Below are 21,527 nucleotides of genomic sequence, written 5' to 3' on the forward strand. Positions count from 1 at the left end.
GAATTACAAATAATTTCAAAATAATACATACAAACAGGGGCCGCACGGTGGCCTAGTGGTTAGCATGTTGGCCACGCAGTTGGCTACATGAGTTTGAATCGCCGTTGGCCATCTCTGTGTGGAGTTTGCATGTTCTCCCCGTGCGTGTGTGGGTTTTCCCAAATTCCAAAAACATGCACGTTAGGTTAATCGGGGACTCTAAATTGTCCATAGGTATGAATGTAAGTGTGAATGGTTGTTTGTCTATATGTGCCCTGCGATTGGCTGGTGACCATTCCAGGGTGTACCTCACCTCTCAGCTGGGATAGGCTCCAGCATACCTCCGAAACCCCAATGAGGGTAAGCGGGGGTATACATACAAACAGATTGGACCCTTTTGTCTAATTGAGACGGGTATTTGTGTTTTATTTTAGAATTTCTTGTGTCTGTTCCATGTTGAAGACAGATACTTAAATATATAAACATTTTATGCAATTACATTTTTACATTAAAAATTATTTTTGCATGTATTTTGCCACTGTGATTGGCTGGCGCTAATGAGGATTAAGAGGCACAGAAAACGAATGAATGAATTACTGTATTTTGGTAATAAACCGATTTCAGCAACATGAGGAGTCACTAGGGAACCTAAATTGCCCGCTCTAATAAGCCTGCCGCGCAAAAAGAAACGGCTCCCTGAAAAGAGCTGAAATTCCCATTATCCCATTATTAACATTACAGTGCTTGATTTGCCACAGCGACACCTGCTGGCTGGAGGATGTGTCAGAGGTTACTCACCAAGCGGAGTTGTAAAAGATACATTTTGACAGTGTTAATTGAAATAGGTTTTGCCTCGATTAGAGTACTATTTTGCCATGCCAATTTTTTGTCATTTCAACTTAAAATGCCTTTACTTCTAACATTTACTGCCACCCACAGTTGATTTGACATCACCTTTACTTCCAGAAAACACAATTTTACAATATCCTAGCATTGCGATTTGGTTGTTTTGGTTCGGCCAAATAATATAAAAAAGTATGAGTACATTTGCAATATATTTCTCAGTCATGTATCACAAAACCCTATGACCACCAATTTTAACTACTATCACAAAGATCAGTACTACTTGTACTACAGTACAGTATATAATATAGTACTACTACAGTATTTAGTTTTACTGTATTTAAAATGAAGTCAAATCAAAGGTCTTGCGACAAATGTCTCCATATAGCACTTGTTTTGTAGTCCTTGAGATTTATTTTTTCTTTTTAACGGATGATGGTGACGTGGCAACATAGCAGCACCTGAAAGGTGATTTTCTGGACCAGAATTCACAATATGATGTGGAAAAAAATGACGAGGCTACCAGAGAACTAATCAACCAATGCCATACAATGAAAACCTGCATGACCATAAGCTGTAGAACGCAGCACAAATACAAATAATTTCCTTTGAATCTAAATACAAACCATCCAGTAGTTGTGGATTCAAATGCAAACATGATGTAGAACTCTGGAACAATCCACATTCTTTGAAATAGTATTTATACCTCAGTAAGATGTTCTGCAAACATATTTACTGTATAAATGCTGTGTGACTACTCAGTAATAAACACACAGATTAACTAATTGGTAATCGTTAAGAAATGACAGAAGGGATGCTGATAAGGGATGCTGCTCTTTGTGTCCTTAAGTGGTGCGGCTGCTGGATCCCCAAGACCGATCTCAGAAGAGCGACGTTTGGATACAAAAGTTAGTCAATGTCCATTTCAGGAGGCTTGCTTGTTGCCGTTTTCTGCTCCGTGCCTGCAGGTGGGTTTTTGTCCGAGTTGGGGGACTGGTTCTCTGTACCCTCCTGTCCGTTGGCAGGCCCGTTTTCGGACTTCTCCTTTGGTGGGTCGGCTTTGGGCTTGGGCTTTGACAGGACAGGGTTGCATGCTGCGTAAAGTTCCTATGAGGAGAGAATGAGGATGCAATAAAAGCTAAATATAATCTCCCCCCCAAAAAAATGCCGCAAAAGTCATCTTGGAGGTCAAACCATTATCATGTGTGACAAATCTCATGAGATTTCAGGTCGGTGTGCATCTAGAGAATGTTTGACTTTTGTTTGTGATACAGAAGATAATAGCAAATAGAAAGTGTAATGATAACCATAGAAGCAGAAAAGGAACTTGCGACATAGGAAAGGGTATGGCTGCTCAGTACAACATGAGCAAAACAATTCAAAACATGACTGGACCAAGTAAATACTGTATATCCAGTTGTCCCTCACCACTTAGTGGTTTGAATTTTGCGGCTACACGCTCACCATTTTTTAAAAAATATATTCATTCATAAATTATGCTGTTTCATGGTTGAGCCAATATGCATATTGAAGCAAATGTTCGGTATTTTTTGCCTAAATTAATAATTTTTAAGCTGTAATGTTTGCGGATATACACAATCACCAGACTTGATCACTGGAACAACAGGCTTTCATTGCAGGTTTCAATTATTTCACAACAGGCACTATAATCCCTAATAAAAACTCAACTCTGAACCCCTGATATAATGTCCTGTCCACCTGCCACTCCGCTCCCCTAGGGAACACATTCATAGAAACACACACAAGCCCAAGTATTATTCTAAGTCTTAAATGGCTTATTTACTCTTATTATGTCTACTATAATGGGTAATATGAGCGTAAAGGCGACTATGGGGTGTTACTTCATGCCTAGAGGACTAATGTTAAAAACCCGTATTTAGAAGGTTGTAAATAACATAAATAATATGTTCTAACTACAAAAATATTCCATTTATAAAAAGGAGGAATCCTACTTTGCGGAAATTCACTGATCACGGTCGAGTCTGGAACCAATTAACCGTGATGAGGGAGGAATTGAGTCATTTTACTTTATTTTACTTTTATGAAACAGTGGTTCAAGTCTCTTTGCACAGTTAAAACATATTACTTAAAACACTGCCTGTACAGTTAACAATGGTTTTATGATGGAAACAGTTTGAACCAGGAATAGATTGATCCTACGGAGAAAAGGTGTTTTGAAATGAGGTGTTGATGTATGGAATCTCAGTACCTTGGACTTTGCCTGGATCTCCTTCACTTTGACCACAGGGTCCAGCGTGAGGTCCTGATTGTTCTGCAGGTTCATCTTGCCATTCATCCACACCATGGCGTCGTTCACCTGCTTCTCCGCCCGGGTCACCTCCAGCTCATCCAAGTGGTCATACTGCTCGTCCTGTTTGGACAATAAAACTTATTCATGAGACATAAAGACAGGGCCCTTCGCCTACAGAGTGGTTTACCTTTGCCTTATAGGCGGCAGTGATCTTCATGTACATTTGGATTTGTCTGCCAAGCTCCTCGAATGCTTTCGGCCTCTCCTCGGCCTCCAAGGCTCTCTCAACAATAGGCTGCCCGATTTTCTGCAGACATATTGAGCATTTTCATTATTTGTTGAGTATGGGGGGTTCTGGGCAACAGGTCCTACAGAACCACTATAGGCATTAATAGTTAAGAGCCACCTTCAGTTCTGCGAGTTTGTCGATGTAAACTTGCTTCTGTTGGTCCTCTCCGTCCTCATACAACCAAGTCTCTGTGTCCTCCAGCTTCAAGGAGAATGCATCACGATCCTGCAGGCACAAAACAGAAAAGGCTTGGAAAAACAGTGAAGAAATGTCAACAAGGAAGGACATCAGAGTGTGTGCGCTCACCGCTTCGTTGACAAACTTCTCCAAGGAGCCGTACAGTTTGTCTCTCATTTCATACACATATTCCTCCACGTTGTTCTTGGAGTCGTTGCGCTCCTTCTCCAGCTTATCTTGCATAATCATCTTCCCCTGGAGAACAAGCAGATTGTCAAGCGAAACAGCAAAGTGTAGATTTAGAGCAATGTTTCTTTGTTTGGTGTTCAAAATGGCCAGCAGGTGGCTCAGGCTAATGGTGTGAGGGCATGCTAGACATGCCTGCTGCTTTTAGACACATTACCTCATTCTCCACAAATGCATTTAGCACATCACTGGACAGCTGCCAGTACAAATTGCTCTCTATGGGCAGCTCCACCGTTTTTGTTTTCACTTTTGGTTTCTTGGCCTGAGGTGGCTGGTCGTTCTTCTTTTCCTGCTTGCCGTCCTCTGTTGCTGTCTGAAATCGGGATGGGAAATCTTTTATTCTGATACGATCATACGGTAACCAGAAGTTGCAAATTCCGATCAAAGTGCGTGTGGATGTTGAAAAATAATAGTCGAATAATGTCGACGATGCGGCTTGTTGGTGCATCACAGCCTATCATAGCAACTCCAAGATACAGCGGAACCACCAAAGTCAAAAGCAAAAGTATCTACTGTATGGGTGATAGAACCGTAGAAATATGGAGAATATTGCAGACGGTGTCTGGCTTCCCAGTACAGATGTTACTATCAGTTACACCGACAAATACATTTTATGGTTAACTTCTTTTTACACTTAAATGACAGCTGTGAATTATTTTTTTGTTATCTGTTAAAATGTTGTTAAAGAGTTTATGATGGTGAAAGTTTCAGCCTGGAACAAATTCATTCACTTGACATTATTTCCAATGGGAAAAATAGTTACAGAATTTGAACAAACGGCACAGACTGGGTACCACTTTGGCGGTTTCACAGTAACATGCCCTCTCGGGGCTGTGAGCATTATAGCACTAGAATATCGGGGATATTCTTTTTTTGGCCACCGATAAATCTACAAGTTTGTAGGAAGGTTTAAAAAAATATATTTTCAGCATACAATTTAAAAGTAACATTGAAATGGAGACTTCTTCAGTGATAATGTCCTCTGAGAATGTAAAACCAATGTCAAATATGACGCTTTCCACGAAACATCACAGAACAACATCGTTTTTGTTTGACTTGCCAAAGACTGATTGATGTTGGTACCACACCTTTACTAGGCAAGCTACAAAGCATTCATCATAGTCACCCAACAACTTTTACCTCCATCTCTTCTGGCTCACATTTCTTGTCTTCACCAGGATCTGGTTTTTGATCCTCCTGGTCAACTTGCATTTTGTTCTGACGGGACAACAAAACAAACAGTGAAGAGCCGTAAATGCTGTAATTATAGATGGGGTATTAAGTATAAGCAGGACGTACATGGAGAGTTATTTCTTGAATCTGAAAACTCATTAGATATAAAAGATTCATCTTTTTACTTGAACAATGACTGGTGCATGAGAAAGTGGAAAAGAAAATCTACTTCTACTTGACCACATGGTCATTTATTAACAAGTGCATTGCACAACACAGCAGCAATAGAACCAATGTTTTAATAACAGTAAGGCGCAAACTGCTGAGCCAGCATTAATACCGCTGATGAGTTCACCGTAAACAACGGTAAGGCAAGTCACAAACAGCTGAGTGGGGCAAGCAGCATTTTAAAGCGCATGAAGAGGTAGATAAAGCTGCTGGATGCTGACCACTCATGATACTTCAAATGCAGCTGTTGCCACCTTTGTGGTGTTAATGAAAAACAACACCAGGAGGGTGCCTACAGCCACAGCATGCTTTCTGAACCTGTGACAATTAGAGACCCCAGTGGTTCTTTGATTTTACACACCACACGACTGCAGCATAATCGAAGCATTAATGCGAGTATTTCATGTATGCTACATGAGTACACGCATAATTGTGCTTGTCTTTTGTGTACTTCTGACATTCACACTTCCCCCATATGTTGTGAGCCACTGCTTTGACTCATCGGAGGTATGCTGGCAACAATAATGTAGCACTAGAGAGACACAAAGGGAACTCTTGGCACCAGCCTGCCAAATTCAATAGTAATGACAAAACTGCCAGCCAAGGTGCGGCCAGAGACACACCTGAAAGTGATGCCTAGAGCAAAACACACAAACACCACACATACCTCCTCTTCCTTCACCGCCTGGTCAGTCTCCATCGGCTCCTCGCCATCCACCGTTTTCACGACCTCTACCAGCGAGGCACTCGATACACTGAACACACCGTGAACGTTGACTCTAACTTTAACCTTGACTTTTGCGCTTTCTCCTGATGTCTGAGCGACAACATTCTGGACAAGGAACTGTCCTGGAGGGGTAACAAGGAAATGGTTAGTTGTTCAAATGTTATGAGTATTTCTTGGTTAAATGTTGCTTTATGGCCACGCATGGCCCACGGGCCACAGGTTACCCGTCCCACTCCACTTCAGCAATAACATGTACGGCACATGCTGTTGCTTATGTGCATCAACAGCAAACATCCGCATGTGTGATCAAATCATGTACCTATGGAGGTGTTGGGGTAGGTCAGCTCCTTGGGGTTGTTGTAGTACGCTTCAAGGACGAAGGGCTCTTTCCGGTAGAAGGTCAACACTTTGGAGAAGGGAGATGCGTGGTTCCTTGGGAAAACCTCACAATCACTGTTAGGACAAAGCAGGAAGATGTCAAGATAAATAGGAACACAGAATAACAGAAAAAAACAAGTAAACATCTTTGGACATAGACAACCACAATGTAACCCACTTTTATGTATTCTACTATGCACGCTCATGCTATGGTATGGTATTGTTTATATTTGTATTACACTGAGGAACACTGAGGTCTCTTCTCCATGTTTACTCAAGATAATTCACTAAGACTAAATGAATGGAATAATTGGAATAATTCATGTTTACATTTTGTCATGAAAAAGTATTCATTGAATCTAGCAAAGCTGGTAAAGAACAATTTTCCCAGAATAAATATAGAACACAGAAGAAATGAAAGTCGGCGGCATAGAATGGAGGATGACACAAACTGGCACATTTTGTGTGCACAATGCCAGAACCTGACTTGTGAAGTTTAACACGGTCTATTCTCCCGGTGTGTGTGTTGGAAATAATTGTTGTTTCTATCCAACAAGTATTTTATACATCACACCACACGCTAACACATCTAAACGTCTGATTGCGGAGAGCGTACACAGTTGCGGAAAAATACTGCTTTGATGGTTTCTGTGTAAAAGGTACAGGTGAAAGAATGCTGGATCCACTGTTTGGGCTCTGATGAGGCAACTTTGCATCATGTGTGAAAGAGGCACAGGCATACCTCAGTCCTTCCTCTGCTGCCGAGTTCCATTTAATAGAGATGCTGTAAGGGACGACGTCTGTGATGGAGAACTCTCTGACTTTGAAGGCCGGAGACAAGATTGCGCACTGCGGGGAGGAGTGCAAACATTTGCAGAACACACAGTTATCCACCAGATAGCATGATGGAGAGACCACTTGGCTATGCTGACACGTGTGATGTTTACCTGCAGCGCACAGCCTCTGGCCACTGCCTCATCTGCATTCAAAGTGGTGCTCAGCTCTTTGCCGAAGAACTTGCTGATTCGTTCTTTGATGGCGGGGATTCTGGAGGCGCCGCCTACGATCTCCACCGCATAGACATCTTCTTTCCTCAGCTCTGGGCACAGAAAGGCAGGCATACTTATATGGCGACTTCACTTTCCCCAAATGCTGCACACCATACGTTAACATGGGATATTCCAGCTGCCATTAAATGTGGTATGCACTCACTCGCTTGTTCCATGACGCTGCGCAGGGGGCCCTCCACTTTGGCCAGCAGCCCTGCACACATTTCCTCAAACTGGCCTCTGGACACACAAGCAAAGGTCATTTATGGATGCTGGGTGATGGTAACAAACTTGAATTTGGATTGAAACAGTAGAATTTCCTAAGTAACACAAATCATTCCTTGACGTTACAGTCCCACACCTTTTGCATCTCACCTGTTAAGCTTACTGGACACGTCGATGTCATTCATGAAGCACTCGATATTGAGAGGCAGGTCCGAGGAATTGGCGCTCATCAGCTTCTTGAGCTTCTCACACTCCTGGTAGAGCCGCACCAGCGCGCGAGGCTTGGACCTCACGTCCAACTTGTACTTCTTGGCAAAGTCCTCGCAGAAGTGGCTGACCAGGATGTTGTCAAAGTCCTTCCCACCGAGCTCTGAATCAAACGCCGTCGCCAGGACCTGGAGGGAAACACTTGAGGTTAGTGACCAATTATAAAGCTGGTAGACCAGCTACGGCCATCGGGCCAAAAGCATTTCATCCGGCCCGCCGTGAAACTCCCATAACAAAATAAACATCGGAGGAACTGTGAGGAATGCCCCAATGCATTTAACCCATAAATGCTGATTACATACAATACTTGTGAGCAGGATATTGTTTCATCAGGCCTCACCTTAAGCTTTCCCGTGTTGAAGGCACAAACTGACACCTGATAACCAGAGTGGCCCACATCAACAAACACAACAATCCTGGGCTTCTCTTCCGGAGCCGGTAGGTCCTGCTTGTAGATGCCATAAGCCAGAGTCACTGCAATACACAGGCAGGGTGTGATGTTTACTCTGTGCTTACAACTACAGTATAACATTGCTATGCCTCAATTGCACTACGCTATTTGCTGGAGCAACACAAGATATACATTTGTAAAGAACATCAAATATTTATAACGATTGTGAGGAGGGCTAGCATAAACAATTCACTGAATAACAAGAGTTGCTAGTTTGGGGAGTGCATTTTATTCTTTAGGAAAGCATAAATCAATGTTTCAGCATGTCAGTGAAACTATGCTTGTCGCACTAGAGTGGCAAACACGCAACCACAGGGAGTAAAACGCAACACTAATGTTTAAGCTACATACTGTAAGGACCTATAAGGATCGGTGTTTCCCGTACATTCATTTATTTGTGGCTGCCCGCCACCAATGAATTTTGACCGCCACAGATCAACTTATCAGCGTATTTGTTGTCATTGTTTATATGCATATAAAATGGAGACATTGAGTTTATTTAACTGAAGTAATGCACTGTGCGCACACTTCAAAGTCCACAATCAAAGTGGATGAGTCCATCTGATGACTGTGTGTTTTCTGACCGGAACCCCAGAGTAGTCAGTAATTCCACACATGTTTCAGGGATTAATACTCAACACTACCTGTTCGTCCTCGTCATAAACACATTATGATGCGACATGTCTTTTATGGTAACTATCATAAACTGTGATTTGATGGCGCTACTTGAAGGTGAAAGTGTGCTGCAGCTACGAATCTTGCAGAGGGCGCTGTCTCACAAGTCCCTTCACTCAACATTCTCCAGCAGGAAGATGCTCTGACAAGACATGACGATGTGTATCTGCGCATTTTGTACAATACAGCACAATACTATATACTGGCGTGTCATAAGACACCCAACTCACGAGATGAGATGATACATCTGATACGTGATCGGGTCCACAAGAACGACAAAATACGACATTTTAACGTTAATTTTAAGAAACGTACAGTGAAAAAATATGATTGGACACAAACTTTAGTCACAAAACAATGTAGGTGGGTTTGTGACCAATTGACGCTAACCAATATTATTGCCAAGATTTTTTGAGACCATATAAACCACTTTTGTGATGATATTTAATAATAATATATAATAATAATAATATTATATTATTATAATAATATTATAATAATATAACAATAATAATATAAATATAATATATTTAATAATAATAATAATGCAATAGTTACTTTTATATGTCATCTTTCACTCTATATAATATATCATAGTAATGCAATATTTACTTTTATAGGTCATCTTTCACTGTAAAGTTGTGGAATTGCCATTTGTGACATGTTTTTCTCACAGGCAATTCGTACTGTCTAACGTGAAACGCTGGCTCTTCAACTGTATTAAAGGGCAGCATTTCTTTGGCGCTGTACTAAACTACACTCTGTGTGAATGCACACCATTTTGCGCTGTTCCGCTTGTATTTACTTTGCGGATCAAAACGTCTCAGTGAGTGTTGACTGTCGGTGTGTAGCTGTTTTCCATGATGGGAAAAGCGGGTTAGGTGGATACGTTTAGGTGGGCAAGTTTGTTTTGTTTCACTTTCGGACAAAATCGGCATACTGGCTCGTTCATGTTGATGGGCTCACCTTGGTCATTATTAATATTACCACAAGGGGGCTGTGGTATTTGGCTTTGCAATTATCTATTTTCCTCCTAATTTTTACGACCTTGCATTGCTCCTTACGAGGCTCCACTCTTTTGCTGTGTGTATGCTAGCGGCCCTTCCTGCCCCCGCAGAGACAACGCGACACTATGACAGGTCTCACTCCATCTCACAACATCGCAACCGTTCTATGAAGTGTCTAGGTGCTGAACCAATGCACTGAATGAATCCTCTTCCTGCCTGTTTGGAGGTGAGAAACAAGGAAAACAGACACGAACGCACACGGCAATATGTGGAGGAGGGCACAATTATTGAGTTCATTTTCATTTATTGTGTGATTAATTAATTTATTTATTCTCACTTTTTTTTTTTCCTGAACAAAAAAATCTCACTAACTTTTGTGATACGCCACTATATACTGTATGCCAGTCATTATTTAATATGTAAAATGTGTTCTATAATTGTGAGAGGCATATTGTAGGGTTTATAGTTTAAAAAAAGATGCATTTTAGTGCTTTTTAAGGGTGCATCTATTCATTGTATTTATTTTGCCATTTGCTGGGGGGTCTTTGAATGTAACCCCATGAATAGCGGGGATCTACTGTAATAGAAATAATCTATTCCATGGTCAAAATGTCATTCTCGACTGAAAATTGTAAAAAAAAATAAAATAAAATAAAAAATAAAAACAGGTGATGACGCGACTGCACACTAATGAATGTCACTTTTAGAGCACTTTTAAGCCATAAAAAGAGCCACAGGGTGGCAGAAGAGCTCAGCATTGATCATTTGCATGTACAAACACACTAGACAGCAAGGAGGAAGTGGAAGAGCGTGGAAGAGTGTAGAGTGCACAAGGTTACGCATTGCAGGGAAATTTTAACGCATATGCACGCACACACATGCACACAAACAGTTTGGTTCCAAATGTGAACACTGTAAATAGTTCATGGTGTTATTTTGATGAAAAACAACCCTTTTTTGTGTTGTTTATGTTGGTATAGTTGTTTATATATTTGAGATGTCACAAAAGCAAAACATTTGTGTCAAAGTGAAAGTGATGCTTCAAAGGAATCTTTTCACAAAAAGCTGCTTTTCTCCCTGTTTTAGTCAGGAACTGATATTTTCCTGAAACTTACCTATGTTCTACTGCTGATTACTGAAGATGGGAAAACAGTAGAAACAAACTTTTTTTCCTGATGAAAGACTGGAGTCCAATCCTTCTTTTGGTAGGTTCCATGCTTATATAGCTATAGAACACAATATTCTGCGTGCCTCGAAAAATCAGTCAAAATCGTCTAAAATGGCCGGTACTGAAGGGGTTGTCTTTTGAAAAATGCCTGGGATTGAATGAGTTAAAGATGAATATTACGGTGTAAGTCTCTCCAACAAGTGTAAAGAAATTAACCACTGTTATTTAGTTTACTTTCTTAGAATTTAAGTACCACTAATGGTAAATGGTCTTTCACTTGTATAGCGCTTTTCTATCCCCAAGGCGCTCAAAGTGCTTTGACACTGTTAGCACATTTACCTAGTGATGACGCCAACATCAGGAGCAAATGGAGGTTCAGTATCTTGCCCAAGGATACTTCGACATGATTACGGGAGGATGGAGGATCGAATCCGCAACCTGCATGTTGGGAGACGACCACTCTACCACCTGAAGCCATGCCGCCCCACTAACATTGATCATAATTATATAAAAATGTTCACAATAAAGTCACAAAAAGCCAAAAAACAGAGTTGATCCTTATGAGGTATGCTGAGCTAGTTAGTGCAACTTTTTTTTCCTGAAAAAGGTCGATGAGATTCTGAACAAACCCACCGTTTTATTCTCTCACAAAGGGGAGAGGAAGGGGGCGTAATTAGTGGTAGATATTGTGTGTCCACATACCGGCTGTGGTCTCATTCATTAGTCGTAGACAGTTGAGGCCAGCAATCTGGGCGGCGTTCATGACAGACCTTCTCTCTGCATCGGTGAAAAAGCAGGGAACCTGTGTCGGTGTTAAAAGAAAAGTATGTGAATATTGTGAGCAAACTCGAATACATTATAATGTCAACCATCTAAAGGGAGTGGCCCAAAAAAATGCTAGAATAGGAAGAAATAAGCAAAAACAATGGCTGCTTAGGACTTTAAAAATACTCACATATTCTTAAAGAAACAGCCTTCTGAACACAAACGCTGTTAGGTAAGATGAAGCACTGAAGTTACAGTATATCAGTATTGCTTACAGAGATGACACAGTCGGCCACTGGTTTCTTCAGGTCACTCTCAGCCGTCTCCTTCAGTTTGGTCAGCAGCATGCCAGCAACCTGCTCAACACTGAACACCTTCTCCTCCTCCATGTACATCACCTGCCGTTGGAGAAAATGCCTCAGTTGGTGAGCATTGCCATTTATCAACATGGACAAACACAACAGTTTTCGCAGACAGCACAGACTTCCACCACGGCTGATCACCCGAGTACGGTGCTGTAAACTGTCTCAATTGCTAAAAGGAAGTTTACTATTGAAGACGATAAAATGTAACAGTTCTTTCAGTTTACTGAGATGGACAATTTAGAGTCGCCAATTAACCTAACATGCATGTTTTTGGAATGCGGGAGGAAACCGGAGTACCCGGAGAAAACCCACATGTGCACGGGGAGAACACGCAAACTTCACACAGAGATGCCAAAGTGGAGATTGGAACCCAAGCATGTGTGGCCAACATGCTAACCGCTAGCCCACCGTGTGGCTATTTGATTATCTTAATAATCTAAAATAACAGTTGCTTTGACAAGCCCGAAATGATTCCTTTGGTTACTTTCTTTGCTGTGTACATTATTAAAAAGGCTCGTCTCACCTTAATACCAGTGGATCCAGAGGGCATCTGTGCAAGGTCGTACACCAGGTTCGTCTTGGTTGACTGAACATAGGGATCGGAAAAGGCGCGGCCATGGAATCGCTTGAAGCCCTGCACCGTGTTGTTGCAGTTAGTCACCACCTGGGCACAAGGGATGACGTACAAACACTATTAAGTCACACCACTTACGCCATTAAACTCAGTTTACTGTTGGATGCATTTGACTGAGGCACCTGGCTCTTTGCAGCAGCTCCTATGGCTCGATTCCGTGGTCCAAATGAGACAAACGACCTGTGAAAACATAAAAAAACAAATGTTCAGCTATAGTCTAATCATAACCAATTCATTCTCACATGGTGATGTGCATATGACACGTTTCAAAGGCCAAACATATCATAGAATAATCATGTTTCACATTAAAACACACTTGGAACTCTGTCGCACTGTCAACAGTCACACACACGATGGGTTGCACTGCTGAGTGCACTTGTGTCCCGCCGAGCTGTGGTCTTAACATGCTTGCCATCACAGACAAATACAAATGTCAAACGCAAGGGCTGTGCTGCGTGTGATGTCAAACAGTGGTCAGTGTGGCGTGTTGCTCGGGAAATCAGGTCGACTGGTGCTCGTCCAAATCTGATCTGACGTTTTTATTTTCTGTGTATGTGTGTGTTTTCTTCCCCCCTTACGGCAGCAAAAGACATAATATATTTCTAATAAATTAGGCATAATTTAAATATAAACAGTATTTCCCAATGGACTACAATCTAGTTGTGTGGGTGGTGGGTTGAGGGGGTAGATGACGTCACTATCTAATTTGCATAATTGACATATTTAAATATGACATATTTGCATGTAATTGTAATGGATGCTGTAGGAGAGAGGAATAACAATATAATCATAAACAACTAAATGAAATATGCACATATTAAAGACCCCAAAAGAAGCTTTGTTAAACTATCTTTTTTTTTTTTTAACATGTGTTGAAAGCAAAATCATATTGTTTTGTTCATTAAGAGCTAAAACCATGAAGGGAAAACTCAGCTGTCATCATAACACATAATTTTATAATAAAAACGATGATGTAGCGTAATACACATTTGTTATATATAAATCTGACACACATATTAACACAATTAACATTAAACCTGTTAAAAAAGGATCACAATAGTGTGCCTCCTCATACTTGTTTAATAATTTGAAATATCTGCCAAATGCAATCTCAAAAAGATGACAAGAAAAGCATTATATTTGCAATAAATTCCAACGGCAAGTATTGCTAGAATGTTCCAAGAAGCATGGCCTGCTGTCGTCATCTTTGCAGCACAACGCATCGTTTGGTTGTCAAGGTACAGTACACCGGTTGGCCGGTGTCTGAAGCCATAAAGCGGTTACCATTATGAATAAAGAGAACACACCGCCCCGCCTGTCATTGCCGGGTGGTTAAATCAAGCCTCCATATTGTACAGTTAATAAAAACTATGCTCTCTCGGCTAACAAGCTAGCTCAAGTGTCCACCGCGGTTGCTAGGGTGAACAAGCTGCAAGTTGTGGCCACATTCGCTATAGTTCCGCGTTCACACGGAAATAAAACACAAAGGTTCTTTTTAACTTAACAGACGGTTAAATTACATACAAATTACAATTACAAATTACATTACATACAAAACAAGTTTAGCTAACAGTAGCAAGTCGCTGGATTCACGTGCGGTGTGACAGCAACGAGAACGTGCTATAAATAAAAATGCACTGTCTGTGAGAATAAACAAAAATGTGACAAAGTAAAAGTGTACTTACGGTGTGCTTCTATCGCTGAACTCGTTGGCGACCGTCTCAATCCCACCAGCTCGGGCTACAGCGACATAGCAGCTTTGAAAGCCCAAGTCAAACCCCACCACAGACATCTTCCAAGCTCAATCTTCAGGCTAACTTCCGTACACTTGGGCTTTACAAACAATGTAACACACTGCGGTAACAGAATGCTGCAAAAGTCAGTTAAAGTTGATATTAAGGCGACGTTAAGTTGGACTGTGGTTACTTGTAGTCATAATCCTCACCGTTGACCGGTGTTTCCGATCAGCGCTGTGCTGGATGCAGACTCAATGTGTTCTGCCTGACTTCTCGTCGGCAAGTATCGTGAGACTTCATCTACAGTACAGTACATTCTGGATCTTTCTATGTGGTAGGCGTGTCTACTTCTTTACTATTCTACATATTTCTAGAACATTTTTTAAAACCTATATTAGATTTTTATGTCTACTTTAAAATAAAAGCAACTTCAATTCATCAACGTAAACATGAACATAAAAATAGCATCAGTCACAAAACATACACACGTGTGTATACCTTTAAATACAATATGTACAAGTTACTGAGTAAAAATACGTTACCTATTTGCATACGTACACATGGCAGTGAATAACAATATTGTATATGGAATAGTACATTAAGTTTATAGAATCTGTGCAATTGAGAGTTGATACTCTTGATTAGGAAGGCTGAACGAGTCTTTTGGAGAAACAGTTGCACTGCTGCTGCAACGTGCAAAGGATTGTCCATGATGGAGATCGCTGGTCCCTCACTGTCTCAAACGTCTGTAGTTTCGGTCCCATTGTGTCACCAGCCTTCTCAATTAATTTATTGCATCCCTGGCACTGATACAGCCCCCCAGCAGACAACAGCAAAGTAGATGGCACTTGCTACCACACACTAGCAGACATCTCCAACATTTTTCTGTAGTCGCAAATGCACTGAATTTGTCTTTTCGGTTGAGATAATCGTATGTTATAGAAGCACAAGTGTGATGTTGAGAATATGGGTGAGAATGATGGTACTGTAGCTGAACAGTGGGAGGCTGGCAAAGATAAACAAATGTTCATCAACTAGAAAAATAAATGGACAAACATATCAGTTTCTCGAGTACAAGCTTTAACAATCCAAATTTAAATTGTGTATTGAAATGCAGTCAATACCGTAAACCAAGTTGTTATATACATTAAGGAAAAATAATCAGCAAATTTACGTGTATCAAGATAAGCCATTAGGTGTAGTAAATATATTGGCCATAAAGGGCGCTAGAGACACTTAGCTTCTCATAATATATTAGTGATTACTCCCTTACCAACGAAGAAGAAAAGTAAACTCAAACATGGCGACTCCCATGCATAGAATAATAGCCCGGCGGCAAGCGTGAGTATTATACAAAAGACACACCTGGGACATTTTCACACCGTTTTACTTTTTCGTTAGTATTTTATTGCGTGTCACTTGAGATTTGTATGCACTTAATGTGGTTTAGGTGAGTTAATTATGATCGCTACCACGACGGAGCGCAAACGTTGCACCGCCGTCTGCTCCGAAACAAAATTGCTCATATCAACCAAAACAGCTGCATTTCCTGACTTTCTAAACAATAATGTGAACACAACAATAAAAAATGTGTTCTTAGTGTTGTGCTGCAGGGTTTCTTCGGAGCGCGATATCAAAGTGTATTCAAACAAACTACAGTAATGTTCCAAATGTGATTTTGACGGCAAATGTGTGCTTTATTCAAGAGCACGTTGGCTACATTATAAACACGTGTGATAATACCAAATCATATGAATTTTTGGTGAGTTTGAAATGCGAATGTTTTTGTTTCATCTCAAATTAACAATACAATATACTGTATAGACAGAGAGCAAGGACATGCAGTGAAGTGTCTTCTTCTATTTCAAGGACCGTCAATTCATGATGTTTCTTTGTTGTTGCTTTTAGAGAGGCAAATAAACAGCATGTGCGTTGCCAGAAGTGTTTGGAGATGGGTCACTGGACATATGAATGCACCGGGAAGCGGAAATATGTGCACAGACCATCAAGGACGGTTGAAATGAAGAAGAAGCTCAAGGAAATTGAAAGTCAACCCAGGAGCATCACAGGGTAAGGCAAAAAAAAAGCTGCTTTGTCACACATTCAGCCTCACGTTACGAGCTGCTAGACTATATTCAGTACGAACATAATAAATTTACTAAAGATGCTTTCTATACATCTCCCTACAGACCGGGACAACAAAGCTCCAGTGAGAAGAAAACTAAGAAGTAAGTTATCTCTCTTGAGCAATATTAAAGGGACAGAATATTAGACACTTATAATATGATGCTGTGCACCACCAACGTGATGATGCATTTGTCCCCTAACCGAACTGCATTATTCTAATAGCCAAGCATATAAACGGTAGCTGCTAATGTGTGGCAAGTCACATTGTGTTCCTGTTGTGATACGGAAGTAGCAATTCTCCCTCAACTTATCAGTGGACAGCAGCCGGTCGATTACCAACCATTATCAAGCTTTTAGAGACAAATAACCCCGCATTGCCAAAAACGCCTCCTGTGCAAACCACTGTATGAGTTGCTGGCACCAGCACTCTTCATACAGTCACCTGGCTGTGAAAAAGGTCAATAAAATGAGCTGAGCTAACATCAGTAGCACCGTAAAACAATTTCAAAGTTGGCTTTATTAATGCAAGTTGTAACATTTAAACAAGACTGCTCAGTCTGTGTCATTCTCAAAACAGACAAAAAGGTGCAGCTGATTCACAGGTATGTGCCTTTTTATAGATTTACCACAGTAACATTAAAAACTGTAAACATTGGTCACCTTGTCAAAAAAGGTATGTGACTTCTTAAAAAAAATGTTTTGTTTTTTTTTTGGTGCAAAATTTGCAACAATGTTGCTTGTATTATGAGTCTTGTTTGCTTTTATGTTCAGTATTGCCGTTGTCAGGAAGTAGCTAATGTGTGTCAGTCCTGTCTCTTGTTGGGCCGTAGACATTGCGCGCCTCAGGGTATGTTATGCTTATTATGCATCATCTGTTTGAGTGGCTTGTACATTTAAATGTCTAATTAGTTGTCATATTTGAAGGTGTTAGCCATGCTCATCACTAATGCTCATTATTTTTTTACATTTTGTGTAAGTCGTAACTGACATACTTTATTTTTGTATGTTCAGTTCTGTTCTGCTTCAAAGTAGAGGCTCTGAAATGGAAATCAACTGGAGTCTTTATGGAGAGCCCTAGACCATGATGCTACCACCACCATGCTTGACTTGTGTTGCTAGCTATTAAGAAAATAATGGCTGTGTGTTGAGTCATTTTTAGTGGCTAGTAATTCTATGCTGCTATACAAGCTGTGCACCGACTATGTGACTGACTGACGTGTGGTTGCTCAAATGTGAGGGGTGCACACTCACTTTAGTGAGATACTAAAGCTGGGTAGTTACAGGTCAGGCTGACTCTCCTTGATGTGTGAGATACACGTAAGTGGTGTAATGAAACCATCACTGACTTTTCAGTGCAAACCATATGGATTTTCTCCCCTACAACAGCCTAAAATGAGGTACACGGTAGGAGAATTCGAACTGAACTTGAGTATTAGCGTCTGTAACCTCCTCCCAGCTTTTATTTGCGATATTACCCCGTTTTCTATTGACTTGGGTTTCCTTTGTGTTGCGCGCTCAGGGCGAAAGACACCAGCGAGAGCAGCAGCGATTCAGACAGCTCCTCCAGTGACTCATCATCAGACAGCAGCGACTCCTCCAGCTCCTCTTCGGATGACAGCGACGACGACGGCAGCAGCGACAGCGACAATGACACCTCGTCCTCCTCCTCCTCTACCTCCTCCACCTCCTCGTCATCCTCGGACAGCTCAGACTCTGGAAGCGATTCAGATCAAGGACCTCCAAAGAAAAAGAAAAAGAAGAAATGAATGAGTAATAAATGTGCTGTATTGCTATTTTTTTCCTGGTTTATATTTTAGCAGTTCACATTCCTGCATTTAGTAAAAGCTGTTGAGATGCTTGTACAGTTTTGTTAGGACAAAAACAAATCATCAGATTTTGAATGACATTTTCTTAAGTTTGTTCATCCTGCTCAGGGGAGCTGTTGAGGAGTATACTGTGCTATTAGGTTTGGACTAAAGTATATTTTAGCCAACTTTTCCTTTTGTACAGCTCACAGCCTCAACACCATGTCATGGAAAATATGTTAATATGCAAGCCATTAAAAGACACTGAATAAAACTTTTGAGTTGTCTTAGTGCTAACATTGTGTATTAAATGCATTAATGATAAACCTTGGTTTGAAGTCTGAAATGTTTTGTGCAAATACTGTTCAAAACATAAAAATTGCAGGATAATATATGACCGCTTGTTGAAAATTATGGCTAGTAGAGAAATGTTGACTTAAACCAAATATTAAATTCAATAAAATATTGTCAGAGTATGTTCAATATTTCGCTTAATTCGCGCAAAATGTTGAAAATCAATATTTTAAACGTTCATTATTTAAAAACACTGGAATAATTTAATGCCCTTTCTATTGCTACCACTAGGGGCACTAAAATCACAAAAACGTGTACTCATATGCTGCTTAATCTACATGAAGCCAAAGCAGGAAGTTGCGGCGAAAATACCAAATTAATGAAATAAACTTTCAAACGCATTGAGATTTGTGTATCTAAAATGATAGGCACGCTGATCTTAAGGCATCTGCTGCATGCAGCCACAAAGTCATTAAAAAAAGTTGTTAAACGAGATGGCAACAACTTAGATGGAAGAATACTTGTCAATTCAGCAACGGGCTTGAAGAAAATTGAGTGTGATTTGTTCAAAATGTGTTTTGAAATCGTAAGGATGACAATGTACACCGATCCCGGAACGTCATACTTGAGCAATTTGTGCGTCACTGGTAAGTTGCATTTTAAAATGGAATTATCGCTATCATTAATAAACTGCAGTTGTCGCTATGGGCGTCGTTTTACAATGTTGACGTGACAATCAAATAGTTTAGTATTAATAACCTCTTGGGGAATTTGTGTAAATTGTACTTATGCACTTTTTTGTATAAAATACTCGTGTTCACGGTTATTTTCGGTGAGTATTATTTTGTCGGATGGTCCTGAATGCAACGCAAGCTCTCTGTCCTCCATGCATCCATTCCTGTCTGTTGGTACCTGCTGACTACTGAACTTAGCTAGCAGCCTTTTACCTTAGGAGGCACTTCTTTCCTGGAATAACAACATGAACCAACGTCCCAAAATGATTTTAACTCGGTTTTCACTCAATATGCCACGGCTAATTTAGGGAAAGATGGGGACCGTCTGTTCGGCTTCAGCGTTTTAGCTGTTAGGGCTGTTTTTTTTGCTGAGTCCATTTTGCGTGTAATTGGAAGTGGAAAAGACAAAGAAAAGAGCTTCCCAATAGCTAGAATGGTTTGGGCCTAAAAAGCAGACAAGAGGTAAGGATACCCTATGTCACAAAAGGGTGTTTTCTGTCATTTAACAATTCACAGTGGTTGTAGGACATTTGCAGCGAGTGTTAATAAAAGTATCTGCGGGAATGTTAAATGTTTTGCGAGCTTGCTAGCCGGTTAGCTTCGCCTCTGGAGGCTACTAGCCTTATGCTAAAGCCGAGATGCAGGTATGTAGGTAGCGCATTAGCATCCGGCTAAGTGTTTGGCCAGTCTTACATCGAAATAAAACCCTGTAACATTGACATATATGCTTTTTTTAAATAGGGTTTTGGTATATGTGCGCTTCCTTTTTCCTTTGCGAATGAAGCAAGCGTCAATATTGTTTTGTGCCTGCAGTGAATGTTTGCTAACAGGTCACAACGTCTAATGTGTATTTTGTCACAAACAATATACAGTAATTTAATACAATGTAGCCATTTAAAAGGGATTATGTTGCAGTGCATTTACACTTATTCGTAGTGCTTGTGTCAAACCACACTACATGGACTCACTCTTTCAAACTGATCTCAATTTATGTGTTTTCAAACAATGTTGTTTTTTTTAACGCTCCCAATAATGTCTACCAACCTTTTTCTGTTCCGCAAAAGCTGCAAATTTTTATCTGTTTTTAATAGCACCCCTTCTCGTCTATTTGTTGGACCATTATTACATAACGAAGACATAAGTAACTAGCAACAGAACAGCTGATGTGTCTATTTCAGGAAGTCAATATTTTAAGGGGGTAGGGCCACATGTACACAAAAGTGTTGTGAAAACGCACAGTTGTGTTGACATTGATCAATTATGATATTCTTGATCACCTAGGCAAGGGCAGGGAAACCAACTTGGTTATCTTTGTTGACACCTGCTAGTGGGCTGTGTGTGTGTGTGTGTGTGTGTGGTTGGGAGGGGTTTGGGTGTCTGTGGTCATGAACTTTTGAATGATAGGCAGCTGTGTGCTGGTGTAAGAACGGCAATCAGACACATTTTTCCCCCATAGGAGAGAAATTGAATTGGTCCGTTCCAGGGTCAAGCTGTTGCTGGGGATGTAAATCTCTTTGTGACAGACAATCCAATACGCAGCTAGATACACAGGTTATGGTTACATTAAAAAACGATCAATTTTAGAAACAGAACCTTTCGATTCGATACGATTCTATGGTTACGTTTGTTGTTGTAGACATGAATCTTACATTATAAAATACGGAGGCGAAATGTATAAAAGTGGCATTCTTACAGTGTTTTCAAATGCGTAACATCCCCAAGCATGCTGTAAGGCAGGGGTCCCCAACCACCGGCCTGCGGGAAACTTTCAGGCAGAAAAATAATTTTAAAAGAAAAAAAAAAAAAGTTAAAACATCCATCTTCTATACCGCTTCATCATTAGGGTTGCGGGGGTATGCTGGAGCCTATCCCAGCTGACTTCAGGCGACAGGCGGGGTACACCCTGGACTGGT

At 40.7% G+C, this 21,527-nt stretch overlaps 3 protein-coding genes across 5 annotated transcripts in view; 2 read left to right on the forward strand and 1 right to left on the reverse strand.

The window, feature by feature from the left end:
• Nucleotides 1-519: 519 nt before the first annotated feature.
• Nucleotides 520-14,943, reverse strand: hspa4a (heat shock protein 4a). Of its 3 annotated transcripts, none has more exons than XM_054755897.1 (20): nucleotides 14,864-14,943; nucleotides 14,604-14,788; nucleotides 13,041-13,098; nucleotides 12,808-12,948; nucleotides 12,195-12,317; nucleotides 11,857-11,956; nucleotides 8,194-8,327; nucleotides 7,737-7,981; nucleotides 7,525-7,601; nucleotides 7,260-7,411; nucleotides 7,055-7,161; nucleotides 6,254-6,387; nucleotides 5,875-6,056; nucleotides 4,947-5,024; nucleotides 3,964-4,119; nucleotides 3,690-3,815; nucleotides 3,501-3,608; nucleotides 3,282-3,401; nucleotides 3,053-3,214; nucleotides 520-1,929 (listed from the first exon to the last, which is right to left on the reverse strand). In XM_054755897.1, exons 2-20 carry the CDS (start codon nucleotides 14,708-14,710, stop codon nucleotides 1,732-1,734), a joined length of 2,508 nt encoding a protein of 835 aa, XP_054611872.1. In that variant the 5' UTR covers nucleotides 14,711-14,788; nucleotides 14,864-14,943; the 3' UTR covers nucleotides 520-1,731. The 3 variants fall into 3 exon arrangements, with proteins under 3 accessions (XP_054611872.1, XP_054611874.1, XP_054611871.1); XM_054755899.1 differs by having other exon boundaries at nucleotides 14,604-14,772; nucleotides 14,864-14,928; XM_054755896.1 differs by having other exon boundaries at nucleotides 14,604-14,924.
• A 976-nt stretch (nucleotides 14,944-15,919) lies between these two features.
• Nucleotides 15,920-18,870, forward strand: zcchc10 (zinc finger, CCHC domain containing 10). Its single transcript, XM_054755342.1, has 4 exons — nucleotides 15,920-15,995; nucleotides 16,563-16,724; nucleotides 16,844-16,882; nucleotides 18,301-18,870. The coding sequence occupies exons 1-4, from the start codon at nucleotides 15,955-15,957 to the stop codon at nucleotides 18,545-18,547; spliced, it is 489 nt and encodes a 162-aa protein (XP_054611317.1). The 5' UTR covers nucleotides 15,920-15,954; the 3' UTR covers nucleotides 18,548-18,870.
• Nucleotides 18,871-19,795: 925 nt separating this feature from the next.
• The window catches only part of aff4 (AF4/FMR2 family, member 4), a 46,163-nt gene continuing 44,431 nt past the window's right edge, over nucleotides 19,796-21,527 (forward strand). Inside the window, exon 1 of the mRNA XM_054754755.1 lies at nucleotides 19,796-20,076. The gene's annotated coding sequence lies outside the window, so the exon portion shown is untranslated. The remainder of the gene's footprint in view (nucleotides 20,077-21,527) is intronic.

This window comes from Dunckerocampus dactyliophorus, chromosome 16 (genome assembly GCF_027744805.1).
Source record: "Dunckerocampus dactyliophorus isolate RoL2022-P2 chromosome 16, RoL_Ddac_1.1, whole genome shotgun sequence".
Classification (NCBI taxonomy): Eukaryota; Metazoa; Chordata; class Actinopteri; order Syngnathiformes; family Syngnathidae; genus Dunckerocampus; species Dunckerocampus dactyliophorus.

Bases quoted from the DNA above. Each gene is read 5' to 3' on its own strand.
- hspa4a (XM_054755897.1), bottom strand. From the start codon at position 14,710: ATGTCTGTGGTGGGGTTTGACTTGGGCTTTCAAAGCTGCTATGTCGCT. The intron at 3,215-3,281 runs GTAAACCACTCT...TTGTCCAAACAG, and splicing joins CTGCCGCCTATAAGGCAAAG to GACGAGCAGTATGACCACTT. The intron at 1,930-3,052 runs GTACTGAGATTC...CTCTCCTCATAG, and splicing joins AGATCCAGGCAAAGTCCAAG to GAACTTTACGCAGCATGCAA.
- zcchc10 (XM_054755342.1), top strand. From the start codon at position 15,955: ATGGCGACTCCCATGCATAGAATAATAGCCCGGCGGCAAGC. The intron at 16,725-16,843 runs GTAAGGCAAAAA...ATCTCCCTACAG, and splicing joins CAACCCAGGAGCATCACAGG to ACCGGGACAACAAAGCTCCA. The intron at 16,883-18,300 runs GTAAGTTATCTC...TTGCGCGCTCAG, and splicing joins AGTGAGAAGAAAACTAAGAA to GGCGAAAGACACCAGCGAGA.